Source organism: Haliotis rubra, unplaced genomic scaffold (assembly GCF_003918875.1).
Source record: "Haliotis rubra isolate DU_JTF1 unplaced genomic scaffold, ASM391887v1 Scf1088, whole genome shotgun sequence".
NCBI lineage: Eukaryota > Metazoa > Mollusca > Gastropoda > Lepetellida > Haliotidae > Haliotis > Haliotis rubra.
This window is the reverse complement of record NW_025764990.1, coordinates 1-24,789: the sequence shown is the minus strand read 5'-3', so window position 1 is coordinate 24,789 and position 24,789 is coordinate 1. Positions and strand designations below refer to the sequence as shown.

Below are 24,789 nucleotides of genomic sequence, written 5' to 3'. Positions count from 1 at the left end.
TAGGTAGTTAGTTGCATTACATTTGTTCCCATGTTGTACATTGTTTTGTCAAAGAATAAGTGTATATATGTCAACGTAAGATTTAACAACAGTGTTATTTTACCTAAAAGGGGAAAGTGTTTAGGTGAAGATAATAAGAATGCAGCTATTGCACTTTCTTGCAATTCCCCATATCGACAGGTCCAAATCAAACATAAAATAACATGAAAAATGCTTGTGATGATCCCTTTATACATTAAATATAACATGCAACGACAATGCGAATGAAAAAGCTGTCCCGGGTATCCACCAGAGCAAATATCATTCATTGCAATGGCTCTGAGAAGCTATATAGAAAGGAATGGCACCACGTGTATGCTGAAAACACGGGAAACACACAAACAACAATTGGATGACTGATTGATATATTCACACGATCATATCATTTCTGAAGCAAACCAAACGTTGTACGCTCTCGTCATATTTTTAGACCATCAAGAAAACTGTTAAAATGATATTAAACTGTGTTTTTTAACTTTTGTGGTTTTCAACAATAAATGTTGAGTCCAAACTATGCCTATGCTCACAGTCTGCATGTGTATACAAGCATTCCCATGACGCTGGTATGGATTATGATTGAGATTCACCAATAAGTCTTTACTTAATGATATATTCACATAATGATGTCATTTGTGCAACCTTTGTAAATTATCGTCTCACTTTCCAAATGTGATTTTTAAACTGTAGCTTGCTCTTCGTTTGATGAATCGCAACTTTGCCTCCGTCATGCACATAGTTCGAAAAAGCATCCGAAGTTCTCCACTGATCCATTCTAAAAAACTGTGAAACTGTGAAATGCACCAGGAACAACGTTATTACTGAAGGATGTATTCAAACGACTTGGAACTCATCCTTATTCATTTCAGTCCTGATAGACAGTCGGTGCTGATATTGTTCATCACTGGATTTTCTGATCCAGACTCGATTATTTACAGACCGCCGCCATATAGCTGCAATACTGCTAAGTCCCGGCGTTGAACAACAAACTAACAAACAAACCTGATACGCAAGACACTTGTTGAAGACCGAAGAAATTACATTAACCTTTGAATATAGCCCCTTCATGATACTTGTTGAAGACCGAAGAAATTACATTAACCTTTGAATATAGCCCCTTCATGATACTTGTTGAAGACCGAAGACATTACATTAACCTTTGAATATAGCTCCCTTCATGATACTTGTTGAAGACCGAAGACATTACATTAACCTTTGAATATAGCTCCCTTCATGATACTTGTTGAAGACCGAAGACATTACATTAACCTTTGAATATAGCTCCCTTCATGATACTTGTTGAAGACCGAAGACATTACATTAACCTTTGAATATAGCTGCCTTCATTTTCCTGTCCGCTTTTGCATTGTTTCATTGTTTTTACATTTAACACAAAAGGTATCTCCACTACAGTGAAACGGGCTTGCTCTTCTCTACACTCTTATACCCTGGGTCAACGGCACTGTGTGTTGATTGTTTCCCAAAGCATTGGAAACCGTGTCTATTTCTATACAACACCACCATTGTGATTATTATGATTATTAAAATTATTATACAAATAATTACAGGAAGTGCAATGCCAGTTGAGGTATGACCTGGCCGTTCCCTTTCCCCAGGCAGGGCTGTAGTGGTGTCTTGACGAACACCAGTCAAAGTGTCTGAAACAGTATCATTGAGTTATATGAGATCGATAAATGTGATAAACCGATAAATGTGTACAGATCATGAAGATACTGCATGCCCACAAGATAAGGCTTGTTTCACATTTTGCAACTGCATTAATGTGTCATGATCAAGCGAAAGCATTTGCCATTCTCGTACGAGGTGGTGCATTCTTTCTTGTTTCATTTTTGAAGCTGATACGATGCATACACCGGGTAAAGAATATTGTTTACAGCAAATCCGGCTAAGGAAGGTGATGTCACTCTAATATCAATCATTTTGTACCTATTCATCCATCTCCCTTCACCTAAATAACACCACTTCATCCCACCCCACCTCACCAACAACACAATGCTCCCCACCTCACCCTGCCCACTTCATCCAAACTCACCCCAAACCCCAGCCTGCTTCACCTCAGCTCACCTCACCTCACCCATGACACGGTAGTTATATCAAATTAAAAGACAAACAGATCACAACCTGACATGATAGACCCCTGTTCCTTCTGTTCCTATGCATCTTCTGTTCCATTAATACATAAAAATTGTCAACTCACGATTAACTTCCTCGCATTTCAGACTCCTGCCAACCTTGCCGCATGTAAATGTCACATTGACTGTATCAGTTGACCCAAGTTGTGTAGCAGTGCAGTTAAAGCTTCCATCTGTGATACTTGTGACAGGTAAAGTCAAACCTTTACACACAGAACCCACAACCTGGAAGTGTAAACCTTGCGAGCAGTAGAAGCCAGTAAGGTTTACTTGGGTTGTTTGATCCATTCCGTTGCTGATCACAACGCATGAAGGGAGTTCTGAAAACAGAGATATGCACATTACGGTGAGTCAGTTTGAGTGAGCAAGAACGTAGCATGACACCAGCAATATTTCAGCCGGATCGTGGCGAAATAATAACTGCAAGAGTTCGACTTCCGAACAATAGAATCAACGCAGATTTACTTTCGTTGTCTGATGCACTACATCACCGATAACAATGCACGAAGTGAGTCCTACAACAACAGTTCACACAAATTACGGGGAGCCAGTGGGTGAGTTAGCGACAATTTAGCGTCACACCGACAATATTTTATCCATATCGTGACGCAAGGATGCCTGAAACAGTACGACTTCCGAGCAGTAGAAACCACTCAGGTTCACTTTGGTTGTCTGGTTCATATCATCACTTATCACAACGCATGAATGGAATCCTGCAAACAACAATACACGCAAATTACAGTTAGTGAGTGAGTTGGTCAGTGAACGAGCGACAACTAATGTCCCACCAGCAATATTCCAGCTACGTCGTGACACAACAATGCCTGGAAGTAGGCCACTCAGATTCACTTCGGTTGTCTCATGCACTACATCACTGATCACAATGCATGAAGGGAGTTCTACAAACATAGATACACACATAACGGGGAGTCAGGGAGTACTTGACAGCTATCATTTAGCGTCACACCGGCAATATTCCAGCTACACCGTGGCGCAAGAATGCCTGGAAGTAGGCCACTCAGATTTACTTCCGTTGTCTGATGCACTACATCACGGATCACAACGCATGAAGGGAGTTCTACAAACATAGATACACACATAACGGGGAGTCAGGGAGTACTTGACAGCTATCATTTAGCGTCACACCAGCAATATTCCAGCTACACCGTGACACAACAATGTCTGGAAGTAGGCCACTCAGATTCACTTTCGTTGTCTGATGCACTACATCACGGATCACAACGCATGAAGGGAGTTCTACAAACATAGATACACACATAACGGGGAGTCAGGGAGTACTTGACAGCTATCATTTAGCGTCACACCAGCAATATTTCAGCTACACCGTGGCGCAAGAATGCCTGGAAGTAGGCCACTCAGATTTACTTCCGTTGTCTGATGCACTACATCACGGATCACAACGCATGAAGGTAGTTCTACAAACATAGATACTCACATAACGCGGAGTACTTGACAGCTATCATTTAGCGTCAAGCCAGCAATATTCCAGCTACACCGTGACACAACAATGCCTGCAAGTAGGCCACTCAGATTTACTTCTGTTGTCTGATGCACTAAATCACGGATCACAACGCATGAAGGGAGTTCTACAAACATAGATACACACATAACGGGGAGTCAGGGAGTACTTGACAGCTATCATTTAGCGTCACACCAGCAATATTCCAGCTACACCGTGACACAACAATGTCTGGAAGTAGGCCACTCAGATTCACTTTCGTTGTCTGATGCACTACATCACGGATCACAACGCATGAAGGGAGTTCTACAAACATAGATACACACATAACGGGGAGTCAGGGAGTACTTGACAGCTATCATTTAGCGTCACACCAGCAATATTCCAGCTACACCGTGGCGCAAGAATGCCTGGAAGTAGGCCACTCAGATTTACTTCCGTTGTCTGATGCACTACATCACGGATCACAACGCATGAAGGGAGTTCTACAAACATAGATACACACATAACGCGGAGTACTTGACAGCTATCATTTAGCGTCAAGCCAGCAATATTCCAGCTACACCGTGGCGCAACAATGCCTGCAAGTAGGCCACTCAGATTTACTTCCGTTGTCTGATGCACTAAATCACGGATCACAACGCATGAAGGGAGTTCTACAAACATAGATACACACATAACGGGGAGTCAGGGAGTACTTGACAGCTATCATTTAGCGTCACACCAGCAATATTCCAGCTACACCGTGGCGCAAGAATGCCTGGAAGTAGGCCACTCAGATTTACTTCCGTTGTCTGATGCACTACATCACGGATCACAACGCATGAAGGGAGTTCTACAAACAGATCTAGATACACACATAACGGGGAGTCAGGGAGTACTTGACAGCTATCATTTAGCGTCACGCCAGCAATATTTCAGCTACACCGTGACACAACAATGTCTGGAAGTAGGCCACTCAGATTCACTTCGGTTGTCTGATGCACTACATCACTGATCACACCGCATGAAGGGAGTTCTACAAACAGAGATACACACATAACGGGGAGTCAGGGAGTACTTGACAGCTATCATTTAGCGTCGCACCAGCAATATTTCAGCTACGTCGTGACGCAAGAATGCCTGCAAGAGTTCGACTTCCGAGTTGTAGAAACCACTCAGATTTGTTTGATGCATATCATCCCGCATTACAGTGCACGAAGGGAGTTCTACAAACAAAGATACACACATTACCGTAAGTCGGTGGGTGAGTGCTTGACAGTGTGAGAGACAATTCAACATCACACCGGCAATATGACAGGCATATTGTGACGAGATAATGTTTACCGTTTACTAAAAAAACATATGTAAATTGTATATGTAAAGTCGATTGCTTACATCCTGCCGTCGTATAGACGAATGACTGCCGAGTGCACCGTTAAACAAAACAAAACATGGTGTAAATCACCAGATTGTCTCGTCCAGTCTCGATTATTTAGAGTCCGCCGTCGAATGACTGCTGAGTGCGCTGTTAAACAAAACAAAACATGGTGTAAATCACCAGATTGTCTGGTCCAGACTCGATTATTTAGGGTCCGCCGTCATATAGTCCAATGACTGCTGAGTGCGCTGTTAAACAAAACAAAACAAAACTGCCAATGCGTTACCAGTGATACTTACTGTAGACAACCATGTGACAAGTTAGCATGGGCGATGGTGGAACTGTACATCGCCAGTCTCCAGCATCAGATATTTTCACTCTAGGAATGGTCAGAACGCTACAGGTGTCATTGACAACTGCTGCTGTGTAGTGGGCGAGGGGCTGACATGCTGAGGCTTGTAACTCACAGATAGCAGCAACTTCCCTGTTTGGCGTAGAGTAGCCATGCTTGTCTGTTGTGTCAGGTGCAACACAAGTGATGGCTGCTTCAGAACCTACTTCAATCTGATCTGGGCAGGTGAGATCGGACGTACCTGTAAGACATGTATGCAATCAATCAGTGAGTGAGTTTAGTTTTACGCCGCACTCATCAATATTCAACCAATATGGTGGCGGTCTGATTATCATCGAGTCCGGTCCAGAAAAATCCAGAGATCAGCATGAGCATCGATCTATACAACTGGGATACGATGACATGTGTCGACCAAGTCAGCGAGTCTGACCACCCGATCCCATTAGTCTGCCCTTACCACAAGCACGGGTTACTGAAAATCAATTCTAACCCGAATCTTCAAGGGTCTATTCGTGAAAGATCATATTGTGCCCAACACAATGTTACACTGGGAGTTTGGTCTGCTAAATGCTGTGGGGAGGGGGGCATTACAAATGACAAGCTGTGGGTGTATCTTGAGGTGACATTTGTGCCATATTTATTCAGTCAACCAATCGATCGTTTATTCAACCAATCGCCTCTGTATGCGTTCAAGGAATGACCGCGTACTTTTTTCGGTTAGTGGGTTCATACATACTTCTCAAAGTACGCAGTAAATCCTTATAATTAAATTTAACAACGAGAACAGGTGGTGTCTACAATAGGTGAACTAAAAATTACCATTCTATAAATTGCATGGTTTACACCGGCAGATTCAAACATTGGCTCCCTGAGAACGGGTAGACACATTTGGAAAATACGAATTAGAAATGAACGCACAGACAGGTTTGTGTAATCAAGTCGAACGAGAGAAAAAACGAGCTATTTATCAGTCAGTGAGTGAATATTATTTTAAGCCGCTTTTGGCAATATTCCAGCATTATCACGGCGAGGGACACCAGAAATGGGCCGCATACATTGACCCCATGTAGGGTATCGAACCCGGTCTTCAGCGTGACGAGCCGACGCTTTTAAGATTAGGCTACCCCATCACCTCTTTTCTTTACAAAAACATTTACTTACGTACCACAACCTGATTGTATCAACAGCAACAGGAGCAGGATCTGCCGCTGCATATGCATACTCAGGGCATCTTCATCCAGATGAACGATCTGCAAGCAAAGTGATCATGATATTACGAATAGCACATGTATACGGCGATTAAGCTAGAAGAGTATACTCTAATATGGTTGCTAAAACATCAAACATATACAAGTCTCAAACAACTTCAAACCATTTTTCACAAGTTGTGTGAGTTAAAATTTTATAGTCACATCGGCAGTATTTCAGCTATATCGTGACGAGAGAAAAGTGTACTTCAATAACAAATATATGAAATGTATTTGTATTCAGCTATCTGTTTTATATGGTACTTTTATCAGATTTCATGAGTGGGTGAGTTATGATCTAAAGTCACATCGACAGTATTTCATATTGTGACTACAAAAAGATATTCATTAATAAAGGCCAATTTAGATAAATTAAAAATCTGTCAAAGAAAGACAGTAAATTCACTAGATGTGACAGTAGTATAGGGGCCTTTATAGGGTCAAAATCTATTTTTAGCTATGGGGCTTTATAGGGTCAAAATCTATATTTAGACCATGACTCATGTGAACACCTGGTGTGTCTATTTTTAGAATAATATAAAGTCCCCCGAACAGTCTTCATACACAGTTTCAGACACTACACCTAGTGATTACACATTATACTACCAGTGTTCCTTTTGCAACCCTAGTGACTACAGTTACTGGGTTTAAAGCTATTCTTGGTTTAGACGCTGTACTGTGCGGACGTGTTGCCATTGGTCTGGGATATCATGGATGTGTGTGGACATTACCCATTCGACAAGACACTCGATTGCTGTGCAATCAAGACTGAATGGACTTCATTCCAGAAAGACTCGATTCGTTTAAAGACTGGCCAGTGCAGATGAAACAGAGTCCTGGTCACATGGCTCAAGCAGGATTTGTGTACTTAATCAGAGGGGACGTTTGCAAGTGTTTTCAATGTGGTCTCATTCTCAAGAACTGGGAAGTAGATGATGATCCCTGGGCCGAACATGAAAAATGGTCTCCACATTGTCCGTATTTGGCCCTGGTGGGAGTACCTCAGAAAGAGGTGACCCGTTGGGGTAGTCATGTGGATTTGCAAACAAGAGTGTGATGTATAATGTGTGACTGTTGGAAATAAATCAATGTTAAGAGTATGTCTGCCTTGGTTGTCTATGTATAGTATAAATAGAGGTTGACTCAATACTAATCTCACTGAGATCCCAACCACGATAAGAGTTTGTTTGCTAGAAATAGTATGGCTAGGTACGTGTTGAAGCATTACGAATTTTTAAGGTTCATGTTAATGTTTCAAGACATTGAGGAGATTCGACAAGACATCTTAGAAATGAACAGAGAACAGATTCTTGCCATCAATGGTATTATCAATAGGTTATTAAAGGGAAGATTACCAGTGACTCGATATGAAAAGGCGTCGTTTCCTGAGGAAAAATGATAGAAATAACTATCTAGTGGTGTTACGAAGATTAGTTCACCCCCTGTGGACGACAGACAGTGGATGGAAGACTCTTTTTTGCCAGTAACATGCCAATCGTAGCATTTGTTTTGAAACCACAGTTTGTCAATGCACTTAGAGATGAGGCCATTCAAAATGCCTGGTTGTTTGACAGAGCATTGGGTTAGTATGTTTGGTACACCCGGTTTAGTTTGTCATAGTAGTGCATCCGAACCATCCTGGCAGCGATGTTGAAAGCTATACCAAGCCCAAGGTCAATGAAGATATCTATATAACAGGCCACAAGGGTTATCTAGCTTCATTTATCCGTGGACCAGTGACAGTGACGCATCACCTCAGACTGCTCCCATTTTCATCATGAATAATCCACGATACAAACTCTTCGTACCCGATGCCGAAAAATGGACACGATTTTACATGCTCAGGGCTGAAGGGAAAGGAGACCCTTATCATTCTATAACACGTGGAGGAGAAAAATCTGCCATGTTGTCTGTCGATCGATATTTGGAACTGTATGATCCAGAGTGGAAGAAAGACAAACAAAAACCAGAAACCACAGAGCAACCTAAGATTAATTTCGTTACCCCTACTCAACAAGTGGTTGAACAAGCTAAAGCCAGGTTGAAGAGAGAAAGGGAAAGTGCCATCAATAGGGAAAACACAAAGCGAATGAAAACATATTTTTAAATAGAGACGAAAGGCTAAATGTATCATTTGTAGTAGGACTGTTGACGTGTGAACATCATTATGCATCCCTGTCCCATATGCTCCAAACAATATGTTTGGGCTCATGACTTGTCCCGTCATATTCGAACAAAACATCCAAAAGATATCAAGCAGCAGAAGCAGCAGCAGCAGCAGCAGCAGCCGTCACCACCATCACCACCACCACCACCACCACCACCACCACCACTACAGCAGCAGCAGCAGCAGCAGCAACAACCACATTCATCAGAAAGTATTACCCAGTCATTGGAAGAATGTAGACTGATTCACCCCTTCACCATGATCGTCTCAGGGCCAACCTCCTGTGGGAAAACCTACTTAGTGAAACAGATTCTAGAAAGGATGAACATTAAACCTTATCCTGAACGTATTATATGGCTCTACAAACGATGGCAGCCCTTGTATAATGCCATTCAAACCCATGTTTATCCCTATGTGGAATTTCATCAAGGCATTCCTTCTGATCTCGAAAAGGATGCATTTCTGGACCCCTGTGTGGTGAACGTGGTTATCCTCGATGACTTAATGTCTACTGCCAGCAAAGATCCACGCATTACAGATCTGTTTACGGAAGGAAGTCATCATCGTAATCTCTCAGTGATCGCCTTGAACCAGAATTTGTATTTCAGTAAGGATCCCACACAACGAAGAAACTGTCATTATCTGCTTCTGTTCAACAACCCTATCGATCAACAACCCATCATGACTTTGGCGAGGCAAATGTATCCAGGTAACACAGACCATTTCATGGAGCCGTTTCAAAGGGCTACCCAGAAGCCTTATGGCTACTTGTTGGTTGATCTAAAACCCCAAACACCTCCCCATAGGCGACTTTGTCCCAATGCATTCAGTTTAAAAGGACACCTCCAAGCTAGGACAATTCAGTCCGAGTTAGATGTTCAGCGTGAGCAGACGTGTGAAGAAAACCTCTCAACCATGCCATCTTGTGATGCCTGTGGACTCGTGTTTCAAGATGTGCAAGATTTGCAAAAACACAGAAGAAACTGGTGTCCCGAAAAGTCTTCAGTGGGTCCTCCTGGGATACCCCAAGTGAAAAGGCAGTGGGAGGAAGACAACAACTTCTCACCTGTGAAGAGACCACGTCCTCTGGTGGACTGTGACTATTGTGGTCAAGTGTTTAGCACTAACCATAACTTACAAAGACATTTACACGATAAACAATGTCCTGAAATGGAAAATGAGGACGATGATGATGTTGAATCATTAAGCGATGTCACACACAACAGGAAAAATAAGATGGTTGATCTCGAAGAGCAAGGTATAAGACAAATGTATTCACGTACGCGTGAGCTGAATAAAGGCTTTTTGGATGAGAAACGACAGCTGTACATAAAAAGAGGTTTAAACGAAGACATGATTCAAGCCAAACTGAACAAATTGATCTGGAACACGTTTAAAGAGACGTATGCCCGATTTATTACTTATCTGTACCATATGCAGGATGGACCAAAGACACAAGGAATACTGAAACGAGTAAAAGACACAAATAATATGTATCATGAAGTGATTTCAAAATTGTACCAATATAAGTCTTGGGTCGAAGGCATGACCGAAGATGAAGACATAACATCTGATGAAGAGAGTGAAGGACAGGTGGATGATGAAGGGTAATAAGACAACAGATGTAAAGTAGGCATTTGGGAGAGCTCCTATCCTAATGTCTACTCATTTGAAACGGAGCTAATAAACAATGAAATCTGTATATCTCTCTTGTTTCTTAATGTATTGTACCTCTGGGTTAAAAGATAAACATTATGTACAGACCACCGCCATGGCGCTGCTGAGAGTGTACTAGACTCACTGAATGTATTGCTGGAGGATTGACATAAGACAACTGTTGTACAATTCTTGGTGGTTTTTATAATACCAATTTCAACCGTATTTCACCGAATCCACATATTCTTAACCTCCTCATACTAGTATCAGACATACAAGTTTCAGTTTAATCGTCATTCCGGTTGATTGAATACAAGATAACCACTGTTTCAGTTCATGGTATTGAAGATAGCAACTGTTACAGTTCATTGTATTGAATACAACAACAATTTTAATGATCTGTAATGAATATATACATATATATAAACGGTTTATAAATACATAAGCTATTACACTAGTGTTGTAAAGCCATTTTTCGTCTACAAAGCCGTTTTGGACATGTAGCCGGTTTGGACATGTAGCCATTTTGAGTCAGAACCGTTTGCGAACCGGTTTGATAGACCCTTTTTGCGATCCAGTTTGACAGAACCGGTTTTAGGCAGGGGCTGTTGGCGCCAAGCTTAAATGCTCTTTGTTCACTGCCATGTGCAGCCGGTATGTTGTGCTGTGCGTGTTTAGGTATTCTGGCGGTTTCATGACCGTTTAAACAGCACAGTAGGTGTGGAATTTATGTGAAGGATCATTCTCTATTCTAATTTGTGAGTATTTTTGCGTATGAACGTATTGTGTGAATAATGTTGTTGACGACAGTATCGTGAGTACACATGTTAACAATGCGAGTACATGTACATACTAACATTGGTTGTATGCAAGCTATAGTTTAGAAAAAACGATGAATCTAGGGAAAGGTTCTGATTATGATTGGACTGTGTTTATTGTGTTGGGATTTAAAGATTCGTGGCATATGGGAGTCATGTCAACTTTCTATCGGTCGTAACCTGTGTGTGTATCGGGCTGTGTTTATTCATGTGATTGTGTGTGAGGTTTTTTAAAGTAGGCTCATGGCATATGTGAGTCATGTGTAATCAACTTTCTATAGGTTGTATTCTGTATCGGGCTGTATTTATTCATATGATTATGTGGGATTTTAAAGTAAGTTCATGGGATCTACATGGGATACTTTGGTGAGAAGCATGCTGTGTGTGATTTCGCTTTGAGTTTCAACATTTTACTCAGTTTTTTTCATCGGCGGGCATGGCTAGGACTTTGTTATTTGTTTAAATCTATTTATTTATCATTTTTTTTTCAAATTGGCGGCGGGGGACGCGGTCTATGACCTGGTTTCTTCAATGGGCGTGAAGGCCGTCATGCTTCTCGGTTCATTGAACGTAGGGAGAGGCAATGTTATGGTAGAATGAACATGACACACCTCACTCGGAGGCTGTCGCAAATTAAAAGAAAGTATTAACGTGGACACTCGGTAACATGTATTTGAAGTTATTTATTTTTCACTCCATTATACGCTTGTTTTCTTAATCCTCATGCTTGGGTGGGAGAGGGGATTCCCTTCCCGTAAACATAGCTTTGAATGGCTGTAGGTCGGACTTACGGGTGGGCAAATGAGTCATTCATTGTTGGAGTACAGTATGAATCAATCTGTTTCTTCACATGAATGGGTTACTTGTTCCAACCCCTCTAAACATCATGAATTAGTACCTATGGATGTGTTATTCCCTGATGTCATTCATATGGATATGATGAACAGAGGTAAGTTGACTTCATGTACACTTTATCCCCAACACTCGTTCAATCTGATGATGATGTAAATCTTAATCTGTGTTACGATGTATTCTGTGTTACAAGATATGGACTGAAGGTAGGACGTTGTATACATTTGAATTTCACATTTTTAATAGTTATAGTTAGTCAGACGGGAATTGATACTGCGATAACGGGCGCTCGCTTTGAGATAAAAGAGAAATACACTGGTAGTATAATGTGTAGTCACTCCAGTGTATAATGCAAAGATGTTTTGTAATCCAGTGAGAAATATCCACAATGTGTAATTACTCCACAGATGTGTAGTTGAGAGGCTGAGCTATTGAAAATATAAACCCAGTGAATCACACAGTATACTCCAAGGTTGTTTAGTAATCCAATGAGAAATGCACTCTGGTATATCCACAATGTGTGAAATCACTAGGTGTAGTGGCTGAGCTGTGTATGAGGGCTGTTCAGGGGACTTTATATTATTCTAAAAATAGAAACACCAGATGTTGATATGAGTCATGGTCTAAATATAGACTCTTCTAAAAATAGAAACAGCTGGTGTTGACATGACTCATGGTCTAAATATAACCTGTTACCAGGGGCCTATTCTAAAAATAGATTTTGACCCTATAAAGGCCCCTATACTACTTGTGACAGAATTTCTATTGGGTAACCACAGACATACAGCAAGCTAAACAACAGTACTATATAAACAAAATATAGATCGCCAGCAACTGAAGGTTGATCACTATACTAGAGACCAATCAGCCATAGTTCGTTCGTATTTGTTGTACACATAACTTAAACAACAAAACACTGATTTATGAATGTATCTCTCCTCCGGCTTCAGGATTTGTGTTTTCGTGTGATATCGACTTCTTAAACACACTCAAGACGTCAGCTGCTGGTATGTCTGTGATATACAGGACTGACGATACCACACTCGATGCGGTTTATAAAGGAAATGTGTACATTTAATCACATATACTATACATTGCACATTCAGTAGCTCTTCCAATACTTAGATAATGTTTCATATTGTCATAATTAATGTACAAATAGAAACGTTTGAAAGAAGTAAACTGACACGTGACTCACCTTGTACATGTCTACACGTCCGCATGGGAACAGCTGTCATATTGATTCTGGATCCCTACACCTTCTATACACAGTATACACAGTATGCAATAAAATATTACATTTCAAATAATGCCATTAGTCTCCTCTTATGACAAGCAAAAGACCAATTCTAACCCGCATGCTTGTCGTAAATGGCGATTAAGAAGATCGTAACGGCGGAGACCCGAGTTCGATTCCCCACATGGGTACAATGTGTGAAGCTCATTTCAGGCCGCCTTATAGTGCGGCGTTAAACTAAACTCACTCACTCATTGCAGGTGTGCCCTGCCATGATATTGCTGGGATATTGTTGAAAGCGGCGTAAAACCACATGCACTCACTGTAAACAACGTACGAGTGAAACTAGAGAGTAGAGCATTACACTTACCTGAGCAATGGCAAAACTCATGACAAATGTTCACAGTATTTCTTGTGCTTGATCATGATGTTCTACTGGAAACGCTGGCGTGATGAAAGTAAGGCATTAGTGTACGTGTTTAAAAAACAATATCAGCATTAATCAAGTCTGAGTGGTGATTGAGATGCTTGCAAGCATACCATTCATCCATTAGACATCCAGCAGGAAACGGCACATGTCGATTACGGTCACGATTATGGGAATCGGGCTTGCTTCCTACCGTTGTGGCGTCCACGTTTGCTCATTAACTTGATTGTCTTTGTTACTTGAGTCTGCCAAATAATCTGATAGCATGCTTTTCACCCATGTTGAGTTTCTCTTTTAAGAGTAACCAACAAACAGCAACACAAAAGTCAGAAATTAATTTGAAGGGGAAAGAATGTGCCTCTTAGCAGACAGACAGACAGACATGCAGACAGACAGGCAAGCAGGGACACAGACAGACAGGCAGGCAGATAGACAGATAAACGGACAGACCCAAAGTTTTACTTCCATTCAATTTTAACAAAGACAATGTAAAACATTAGTTATATATTTGTTGCTCAGGCTGTACGGCTCCCGAACCAGTTAAATCACTTAACATAATTCATGTCCGTTTAAAAATTTAAGACCGCCTCCGTGGTGTAGTGGTTAGAGCGTCCGCCCGGAGAGGGGAAGGTCGCGGGTTCGATCCCCCGACCGCGTCATACCAAAAGACGTTAAAATATGGTAATTGTTGGTCCCTGCCTGGCGCTCGGCATTGATGGGTACAACAAGGACTGGTCGGCTCGGAGTCAGTATAATGTGTCTGAGTGGGGTATTCATGCTTCACTGCGGCATGGTATCTCAGTGGGCTAGCACTATAAAACCAGCTTCATTCTGGGCTAGTACAAGCAGCCGCACATACACATACACACGCATGCACGTCGTCATATGAGCGAAATATTCTCAAGCACGACGTAAAACCCAATTTCACCTCACCTAGCCTCAACAAATTCAATGTGCTTCTTCCCGACAGTTTTGTTTTTATGAAACAGAAACTAAGTTGAAATACATATATCCACGACGTGGTGACTTCACATGCTATAGGTCAATATCTGGTGTCCCACGCCGTGGTATTGCTGGAGTTTTGCTGAAACTTCTCTCACTCACTCATTCACTCACCCGCTCACTCACCCGCTCACTAACTCACTCAGTGCTGTCGCAGAGAGGATCCCACATTAATGTTTACTTAATCATTAATTGATAGCAGGAAAAGCTGACCCTATAACATGTTGCGTCTCATTTAGATATATGAAACAAGGAATAAGAAATATGTTTTTGATGTATTCATGACATTCAAAAGTTGGTCAACCACAAATCTTGACTTTCCCTTCTCAGTTACTGATATTGTATGACAGTAAGAGAGGTAGGTACATGACGCTTAGTTTATACATTTGTCTCAAGTCTTCTCATGTAACGACAGACTTTTCACTAATCAGTCCTGTACCAAACAGCTGTACATTCACACGTGTGTGTCCATGTGTGTGTGTGTGCATGTGCGTCCGTGCATGTATGTGTGGGTGTTCATCTATTTATTCAATGGAAACTTAAGTCGACGCTTAACGAAGGTCATGTCATACATACTGGATAGCTTCATTCATATAATATCTCTCATGTTACATTGATATCCGGAGCGGTGGGGCAGCCTAGTGGTTAAGCGTTCGCTCATCATGCCGAGAACCCGGGTTCGATTCCTCACATGGGTACAATGTGTGAAGCCCATTTCTGGTGTCCCCCTCCATGATATTGCTGGAATATTGCTAAAAGCAGCGTAAAACTATACTCTCACTCACCATTTCTATCCCGAACGAGTATTTGTTTGTGTATTTAACGCCATGTTCATAATTATGCAAGCTATGCAATGGCGGCTCACTAAGGTGATTAAGACGTCACGCACATCGATCTATTGCTGCAATCAAGTCACCTCCTAAAACAATCACGGGTTGTGTCCAGAATTGAACAATACCGCTTGGTGAACACAAACTTCCATTATGAACAGCATTTCTCAGCATTCGAGTTCGAATCAACTGTAAACGTAATATTTCAGATGGGGATTGCTTCCTCAAGTTCCTCACAAGGACCACCCCGGTAATACAGACAATGGACTCCATCGCCGGGTGTGTAGTGCATCCGCTGGTGCTGCTTCTTCTCCAAACATTGCATCACAGTATGTGCTCATTAATTGAAATTGATTATTCAAGTACCGATGCTGTTGTTTTGCTTGTGAGTCGTTAACGCCGCACTCAGCAGTATTCCAGCTATATGGTGTTGACGATCCAGCGAGCAACAGCATGGGCATCGATCTAAGCAAATGGGATGCAATTACGTGTGCCATCCAAGTCAACAAGTCGATTCCATTAGTCTCCTCTTATGACAAGCATGCTTCGCTGAAGACCAATTCTTATCCGGATCTTCACGGGAAGCTACGTATATAACAATGAAAGGGGATGTTCACCTTCTCTTTCTGTATAACAAATCAGCTGGTATCGCACCTTGGTGTTGTGTCAGTATGCAATATTGAGTCTTTCGCCAGGCGGTATTTTCACCATCGTTGCTATATCCAAACATGCGGGTATTTGTTGATTTAAACGGAGTATGTCAACATGATATTTCATTCATACACATGTCAAGCTAAAATTATATCTTTACAAGCGATTATTTACTGAGTCATACAGGATTATATAGTTGATGTATTTATTTATACGAATATGCTGATGATGCTGTTAACGGCATGTTGTTTACCAACCTAACGGTGTATCCACACTCACGTTTATTTAATTATTTATACGGAGTATATCAACTTGATGTTATATTCATATACACAAGTATATGCTCATTGATACCTCATGGTGGTTGTAAGGCTATGGTTGTATCCACGCTCACCAGTTTTGTAGTTATTTATACGGTAGTATATGAACCAAATGTTATTATCTTGCACACGAGTATATGCTCATTGATACGTCATGATGGTTGTAAGGCTATGGTTGTATCCACGATCACGAGTTTTGTAATTATTTATACGGTAGTATATGAACCAAATGTTATTATCTTACACACGAGTATATGCTCATTGATACGTCATGATGGTTGTAAGGCTATGGTTGTATCCACCCTCACGCTTATTTAATTATTTATACGGTAATATTTAACCAAATGTTATAATCATACACACGAGTATATGTTATATCTTGTATCGATTTGCAATATGTATATTGATACAAACGGCAGTTTTTTAATTAAAGTGGTGATATATCCACACACTCAATTATCTATTGATATGTTAATCATGATTTTGTCTCATTGTGTTAAAATCAGTACGAGAATGGTGCACACGTTCATTGTTAACACATTTATTTGTAACAGGTGCGTCTGAACTGGTCTGTCCCAGTGTTGGGTATCTTGGATCTCCTGCTAACCTGACCTGCATCTCACCCAGTGATGTCACGTCATATGGATATACAACATCGCAGGGTGAAGTTGCTGCCATCTGTAATGTGCCAGGTTCATCATGTACATCAGTGGGTGACTACATGGCGTCTACCATTAACCAGACACACAGCCTCCTCACCATACCTGCAGTACAACCAGCACATGTAGGGGAGTGGAGATGTCACAACTCGCCCTGTAACCTCACAGTTGTCAGTAAGTTCATATCACGAAACATTAGTAGTAATCAACAGGCAGAGGTGATTGAGTGGGTGTTGGGGTGAGTGTCAGAGTGAGTGTTAGAGTGGCAGAGTGAGCGTTAGAGAGTTAAAGTGTTAGAGTGAGAGTTCAAGTGTTAGAGTGAGTGTTATATTGAGAGTGGGAGTGATGGTTATAGTGTTAGATAGTATGAGTGAGCGTTAGAGCGTTACAGTGAGTGCTGAAGTGAGTGCTGGGGTGAGCGTTGGAGAGTTAGAGTAGGTGTTTGAGTGAGTGTTGAAGAGCGTGTTGGAGCGAATGAGTGAGTGTTAGAGTTAGTAAGCGTTAGAGTGAATGAGTGAGTGTTAGAGTGAGTGAGTGAATTTAATTTTAGCAATATTCCAGCAATATCTCGGCGGGAGACACCATAGTTGGGCTTCACACATTGTGAGGAATTGAACCAGGGTGTTCTTTTTGACGGACAAACGCTTTAACCTCTAGGCTACCCCGCCGCCGCCAGTATACTCTTAGCAATGTTCCAGTTATCAAGGTGTGAAACACCAGAAGGGGCTTTACTCATTGTACCCACGTGAGGAATCGAACCCGGGTGTTCGGCTTGACGGACAATCGCTTTAACCACAAGGCTTCCCCGCCGCCCCTCGTAATATGAAACTTATTATGAAAACAACTATATTTGATTTAAAAAATCGGAATATCTCGTTGCAGAAGAGCCGTCATGCTTCCTTACATACGCCGCGAACTCTTCCTCTCGCTGTGATGGGGGAGATCTTATGGCCCACGTCATTGGATATTACTGTTCAGAACGGGTCCATCTGAAGCTGGTGTCTGAAGGCTCTGACACCGAACTTGCTAATGAAACAGTCCATGAGACGAAAAACATAACCGTTCAAATCTTAGTCACCAGCACTCCTTCCAACTTGGTCTTCACGTGTGGCGGATACATTCGAACTATTCCATGTGAGTAATGATACATTGTTTGTGGAGTAATTTCTAACAGGAATACGTAATGCCTTTTAGAACGGGATCAAATGTAACATGTTATATTTCGGATTACTCTTTCTCAGTAAAGTACAAGTCCGACTTCCATGTTTCTGGAAGCACGCTGGCTGAGTGGGTTAGACGTCGGACTTTGTGTGCTGGCGGTTTGGTACCTTACTCTGTGGTTGGGGGTTCGAATCCCAGTTGGGACTTAACCAAACAAAAGTACTGGAATCTGTACTTTACTGAGAAAGTGTATCCCAAATATACCATATGTTACATTTGTCCACTTTCTGAATGGCGTTGTGTATTCATAGCTTTCGGAAAATGGATGCTGAGGTTGTTGATCACTGGACTGTCTGGTCCAGGTTTGACTGTTTACAGCCCGTCGCCATATAGCTGGAATATTGCTAAGTGCGGCGTAAAACATCATACCAACAAACCGACCAACCACATGTTGTACGGAAGAGTTTAACATCCCAGGCTTGCGGTATATCTTGTTTTTCTACCGCATTAAGCTCACATGAAACCTCACAGATAGTAACCTAGATACATTAATAGGTTTACTGCATTCACCGGATGAATAATTTTATGTGTTTTAAGCAATTACTTCCCCAATGAAACTATGATTAATTTTAATAAACATTCACGGATATTGGCGTCGCGTGCACAGTAGAAGTATATTTCCTCATTAAGTGGCAATGGTTATATAGCCCACTACTGGGTGTTTATGTCCCCTAGGAGTGCAAGGATCCGCTTAACGTTGGTTTAAATTCACGAATTACCCTGAAAAACACTCCAACTTTGTGATCTCAGCATGCTCATATAATCTCCCTTATAAAGGCTTGTTTGATCATTCAATGTTCATCTGCATCAAGCAAGACTTATTTAATCCTTTCATGCTCAGCCATCGGCAAACAGGTGAGTGAGTGAGTTTAGTTTTACGCCGCACTCAACAATATTCCACCTATATGGCGGTGGTCTGTACATAATCAACTGCATGAGCATCGATCTGCGCAATCGGGAACCGATGAGATGTGTCAACCAAGTCAGCGAGCCTGACCACCCGATCCCGTTAGTCGCCTCTAACGACAAGCATGGGTTACTGAAGATCAATATTCTAACTCGGACCTTCACGGGTCGTAGGCAAACATAGCTTATGTAATGATTTCATATCCGGCAATAGGAAGATACATTGCATGTGATGACCATATGTTCATCTGTGGGTAAATTTAATGTTATCTTTGCAGGCAGCTGCAACAAAGAGACTGTCAGAACAGAACGAGAGAAGAAGGACGGTATCTTAAATCTACAAACATTTCTGATTGCGGGCATCTTTGTGTCAGGATTTGTCATAACTCTCATCATCTTAACCTGCGTCCTGGTGAAAAGGAGAACTCTAAAAGCTGGTTCTGAAATGCAGTGTTCCAACACGAATTCTGCATCTGCCCCTCCAGGTGACGCATCTGGTGAACCATCTGATGTACACGTGTGGGGAGTAGAGGGTGGTGGTTTGGGTGCCTTAGATGCTTTACCTACAGCGATGGAGCAAGAACACCACTCTCCCGCCATGAACATAGAACTGAGCACGTTTGGACTATATTCAAGTGACACGACACTGTTAGATGATGACTTCGATTATGATGGTGATGATGGTGATGATGATGATGATGATGATGAATTTGATGTGATATGATAGGTTTCTTGGATAAACAGTGAGAGACTCGAATTTGTCAGAATATACTACACGAATGAATTTTAAATATGCAAGACTCCAACTCTGACCTTTTGGGGACTGAGCTGGGGACACAAAGTCATGATTCCACCCAATAATTCTAGTATTCCTCCACGCCACAAACACAAGCAATATTGGAATCATGCATAGTGAATCAGTGAGTGATTTCGTCGCAGCTTTTAGCAATACTCGAGCAATATCACGGTGGGGGACACCAGAAATGGGCTTCACAAATTGTAATAATATGGGCAATGAACCCGGGTCTTAAGCGTGACAAGCGGACAATTTACCCATTAGGCTACTCCATCACGCTGAACCATACATATACCGATGGTTTATCTACAGTCACAGTGGGGACACGGGTAGCATTGCGGTTTAAAACGTCACATTTGCACGCTGAAGGTCTGGGTTCGGTTCTCCCCATTGGTAGAATGTGTGGAGCCCATGTCTGGTGTTTGCAGCGTGCTACTGATGGGAATGATTAAAACACTCACTACACTGTCATTTGAATCGATGCCGGTCTGCAGGTGTCGACACTTCGGTTTGACATTTGTGAGAGGGAGAGGCCTTTCAACATTAATAAGAAACTTCTGCTAAAACAAGAATGAATTGGCCGTTCCGAATTTATTGTCATCATCTATGCGCTTGCTTTTCTTTCTGACGCCAATTTCAGTAATATTACAGCTGTTTTATTGCATTGTGTACATAATCGAGGCAAGACCAGACAATCCAGTGACTGGAGCCATGGGATAGGTTTATGAATCACTATTAAATAGTGATGGTACAAGGTGCTCGCAAAAAAGGGATCATGCCATGCTACCCCTTTTGGGCACCCGTAATAAATGTATGCAAAGGTTGGCCAATTTTGCCTGCCCACGTGAACAAAACCAAACAGGAATGTATGGTACAAATCAAAATAGGGAGTTACATCTGACATAATTTTTGTGACTGATGCATGTTGATTTTGCAACATAGTAAACTACGTATTACACATTTTCAAGAAATAATACAGATGTGTACTATGTTTATCATATTTTGTTTTGTTTGGGTATTTATGATCTATAAGCCTGTCATGGAGATGTTGTCAGTTTGTTTTAAAGCATCAACTCCATACATGAAAGTCAAAAAGGAGGAAGGACTTGACAACTACTTTCGATGATTACACATCAAAGCAGTTGGTAAATGTTAATTTATTGTAAATTTGCTAAGTGTGACAGGAAGGTGATATCTCATTGTAGTTTTTCTAATATTTCTCCTTCCTTGTCAGGCAACTCGGTATCTATATCAGTTAATGACGATTGACAGTCTAGAGTCTCGTGGTTTCGGTGTCCTACTAATCAGCGAGATACTGGTATCACATTTTCGACACGTTCCACTATACTATCTTACTGTCTCACCTATCCGTCTGAAGTTAAGAAACGTAACACAGGCTATATTTCCACACCCTTATCGGCAACTACGCTTATAACGAACTCAAAGTGACCAGTAATGTTAGTTCATTATATCAAGGTATCTTGTCCGTTATACGCATTTGGGCTAAATATAGCGTATGGCCCTGGACCCCGTTTCAAAAAGCTATCATAGCGCTACCACTGTCGTCAGTCTATGTTACAGTATAGCAGTAACGACAGTCGTAGTGCTACCACAATCTTCAGTCTATGTTACAGTGTATCAGTTCCGACAGTCGTAGCGCTACCACTGTCATCAGTCTATATTACAGTATGGCAGTAACGACAGTCGTAGCACAACCACTGTCGTCAGTCTATGTTACAGTATAGCAGTTACGGCAGTCGTAGCGCAACCACTGTCGTCAGTTTATGTTACAGTATAGCAGTTACGACAGTCGTAGCGCTACCACTGTCGTCAGTCTATGTTACAGTGTAGCAGTAACGGCAGTCATAGCGCCACCACTGTCGTCAGTCTATGGTACAGTATAGCAGTTACGACAGTCGTAGCGCTACCACTGTAATCAGTCTAAGTTGCAGTATAGCAGTAACGACAGTCGTAGCGCTACCACTGTCGTCAGTCTATGTTACTGTGTAGCAGTTACGACAGTCTATGTTACAGTGTAGCAGTAACGACAGTGGTAGCGCTATCACTGTCGTCAGTCTATGTTACAGTATAGCAGTTACGACAGTCGTAGCGCTACCACTGTCGTCAGTCTATGTTACAGTATAGCAGTAACGGCAGTCGTAGCGCTACCACTGTCGTCAGTTTATGTTACAGTATAGCAGTTACGACAGTCGTAGCGCTACCACTGTCGTCAGTCTATGTTACAGTGTAGCAGTAACGGCAGTCATAGCGCTACCACTGTCGTCAGTCTATGTTACAGTATAGCAGTTACGACAGTCGTAGCGCTACCACTGTAATCAGTCTAAGTTACAGTATAGCAGTAACGACAGTCGTAGCGCTACCACTGTCGTCAGTCTATGTTACTGTGTAGCAGTTACGACAGTCTATGTTACAGTGTAGCAGTAACGACAGTCGTAGCGCTATCACTGTCGTCAGTCTATGTTACAGTATAGCAGTTACGACAGTCGTAGCTCTACCACTGTCGTCAGTCTATGTTACAGTATAGCAGTAACGGCAATCGTAGCGCTATCACTGTCGTCAGTCTATGTTACAGTATAGCAGTTACGACAGTCGTAGCGCTACCACTGTCGTCAGTCTATGTTACAGTGTTGCAGTTACGACAGTCGTAGCGCTACCACTGTCATCAGTCTATGTTACAGTGTAGCAGTTACGGCAGCCGTAGCGCTACCACTGTCGTCAGTCTATGTTACAGTGTAGCAGTTACGACAGTCGTAGCGCTACCACTGTCGTCAGTCTATGTTACAATGTAGCAGTAACGACAGTCGTAGCGTTATACCTGTCGTCAGTCTATGGTACAGTATAGCAGTTACAACAGTCGTAGCGCTACCACTGCCGTCAGTCTATGTTACAGTGTAGCAGTAACGACAGTCGTAGCGCTACCACTGTCGTCAGTCTAGGTTACAGTGTAGCAGTAACGAAAGTCGTAGCGCTACCACTGCCGTCAGTCTATGTTACTGTGTAGCAGTTACGACAGTCGTAGCGCTACCACTATCGTCAGTCTATGTTACAGTGTAACAGTAACGGTAGTCGTAGCGCTACCACTGTCGTCAGTCTATGTTACTGTGTAGCAGTTACGACAGTCGTAGCGCTACCACTGTCGTCAGTCTATGTTACAGTATAGCAGTAACGGCAGTCGTAGCGCTATCACTGTCGTCAGTCTATGTTACAGTATAGCAGTAACGGCAGTCGTAGCGCTACCACTGTCGTCAGTCTAGGTTACAGTATAGCAGTAACGACAGTCGTAGAGCTATCACTGTCGTCAGTCTATGTTACAGTATAGCAGTTACGACAGTCGTAGCGCTACCACTGTAATCAGTCTAAGTTACAGTATAGCAGTAACGACAGTCGTAGCGCTACCACTGTCGTCAGTCTATGTTACTGTGTAGCAGTTACGACATTCTATGTTACAGTGTAGCAGTAACGACAGTCGTAGCGCTATCACTGTCGTCAGTCTATGTTACAGTATAGCAGTTACGACAGTCGTAGCTCTACCACTGTCGTCAGTCTATGTTACAGTATAGCAGTAACGGCAATCGTAGCGCTATCACTGTCGTCAGTCTATGTTACAGTATAGCAGTTACGACAGTCGTAGCGCTACCACTGTCGTCAGTCTATGTTACAGTGTTGCAGTTACGACAGTCGTAGCGCTACCACTGTCATCAGTCTATGTTACAGTGTAGCAGTTACGGCAGCCGTAGCGCTACCACTGTCGTCAGTCTATGTTACAGTGTAGCAGTTACGACAGTCGTAGCGCTACCACTGTCGTCAGTCTATGTTACAATGTAGCAGTAACGACAGTCGTAGCGTTATACCTGTCGTCAGTCTATGGTACAGTATAGCAGTTACAACAGTCGTAGCGCTACCACTGCCGTCAGTCTATGTTACAGTGTAGCAGTAACGACAGTCGTAGCGCTACCACTGTCGTCAGTCTAGGTTACAGTGTAGCAGTAACGACAGTCGTAGCGCTACCACTGCCGTCAGTCTATGTTACTGTGTAGCACTTACGACAGTCGTAGTGCTACCACTATCGTCAGTCTATGTTACAGTGTAACAGTAACGGTAGTCGAAGCGCTACCACTGTCGTCAGTCTATGTTGCTGTGTAGCAGTTACGACAGTCGTAGCGCTACCACTGGTCGTCAGTCTATGTTACAGTATAGCAGTAACGGCAGTCGTACAGCGCTATCGCACTGTCGTCGGTCTATGTTACAGTATAGCAGTAACGGCGGTCGTAGCGCTACCACTGTCGTCAGTCTGGGTTACGGTATAGCGGTAACGACGGTCGTAGAGCTATCACTGTCGTCGGTCTTATGTTTACAGTATAGCGGTAACGACGGTCGTAGCGCTACCACTGTCGTCAGTCTAGGTTACAGTATAGCAGTAACGACGGTCGTAGAGATAATATCACTGTCGTCCGGTCTCTGTGTTACAGTATGGCCGTTACGACAGTCGTAGCGCTACCACTGTCGTCAGTCCATGTTACAGTATAGCAGTTACGACGGTCGTAGCGCTACCGCTGTCGTCGGTCTATAAGTTACAATGTAGCAGTAACGGCAGTCGT

General features: G+C 42.3%; 2 protein-coding genes across 5 annotated transcripts; one reads left to right on the top strand and one right to left on the bottom strand.

Annotated features, from left to right (window-relative positions):
- Nucleotides 1-405: 405 nt before the first annotated feature.
- On the bottom strand, nt 406-13,360 carry LOC124282215. Of its 4 annotated transcripts, none has more exons than XR_006900100.1 (6): nt 13,320-13,360; nt 6,547-6,631; nt 5,329-5,622; nt 2,255-2,509; nt 1,165-1,694; nt 406-1,053 (listed from the first exon to the last, which is right to left on the bottom strand). XR_006900100.1 is itself a non-coding variant. In XM_046718191.1 (6 exons), exons 3-6 carry the CDS (start codon nt 6,599-6,601, stop codon nt 1,444-1,446), a joined length of 855 nt encoding a protein of 284 aa, XP_046574147.1. In that variant the 5' UTR covers nt 6,602-6,631; nt 10,628-10,629; nt 13,029-13,124; the 3' UTR covers nt 693-1,443. The 4 variants fall into 4 exon arrangements, 3 of the variants coding, with proteins under 3 accessions (XP_046574139.1, XP_046574132.1, XP_046574147.1); XM_046718191.1 differs by lacking the exon at nt 13,320-13,360 and adding exons at nt 10,628-10,629; nt 13,029-13,124 and having other exon boundaries at nt 693-1,694; XM_046718183.1 differs by having other exon boundaries at nt 655-1,694; nt 6,553-6,631; nt 13,320-13,344.
- Nucleotides 13,361-15,830: 2,470 nt separating this feature from the next.
- Nucleotides 15,831-20,340, top strand: LOC124282263. The gene is made up of 4 exons (XM_046718220.1): nt 15,831-15,946; nt 17,143-17,421; nt 18,130-18,381; nt 19,653-20,340. Exons 1-4 carry the CDS (start codon nt 15,880-15,882, stop codon nt 20,096-20,098), a joined length of 1,044 nt encoding a protein of 347 aa, XP_046574176.1. The 5' UTR covers nt 15,831-15,879; the 3' UTR covers nt 20,099-20,340.
- The last annotated feature ends 4,449 nt before the right edge of the window (nt 20,341-24,789 follow it).

Bases quoted from the DNA above. Each gene is read 5' to 3' on its own strand.
- LOC124282215 (XM_046718176.1), bottom strand. The intron at 2,510-5,328 runs GTAAGTATCACT...CTCTGTTTTCAG, and splicing joins TTGTCACATGGTTGTCTACA to AACTCCCTTCATGCGTTGTG. The intron at 1,695-2,254 runs GTGAGTTGACAA...ATACTGTTTCAG, and splicing joins GAAATGCGAGGAAGTTAATC to ACACTTTGACTGGTGTTCGT.
- LOC124282263 (XM_046718220.1), top strand. From the start codon at position 15,880: ATGGACTCCATCGCCGGGTGTGTAGTGCATCCGCTGGTGCTGCTTCTT. The intron at 17,422-18,129 runs GTAAGTTCATAT...ATCTCGTTGCAG, and splicing joins CTGTAACCTCACAGTTGTCA to AAGAGCCGTCATGCTTCCTT. The intron at 18,382-19,652 runs GTGAGTAATGAT...TTATCTTTGCAG, and splicing joins ATACATTCGAACTATTCCAT to GCAGCTGCAACAAAGAGACT.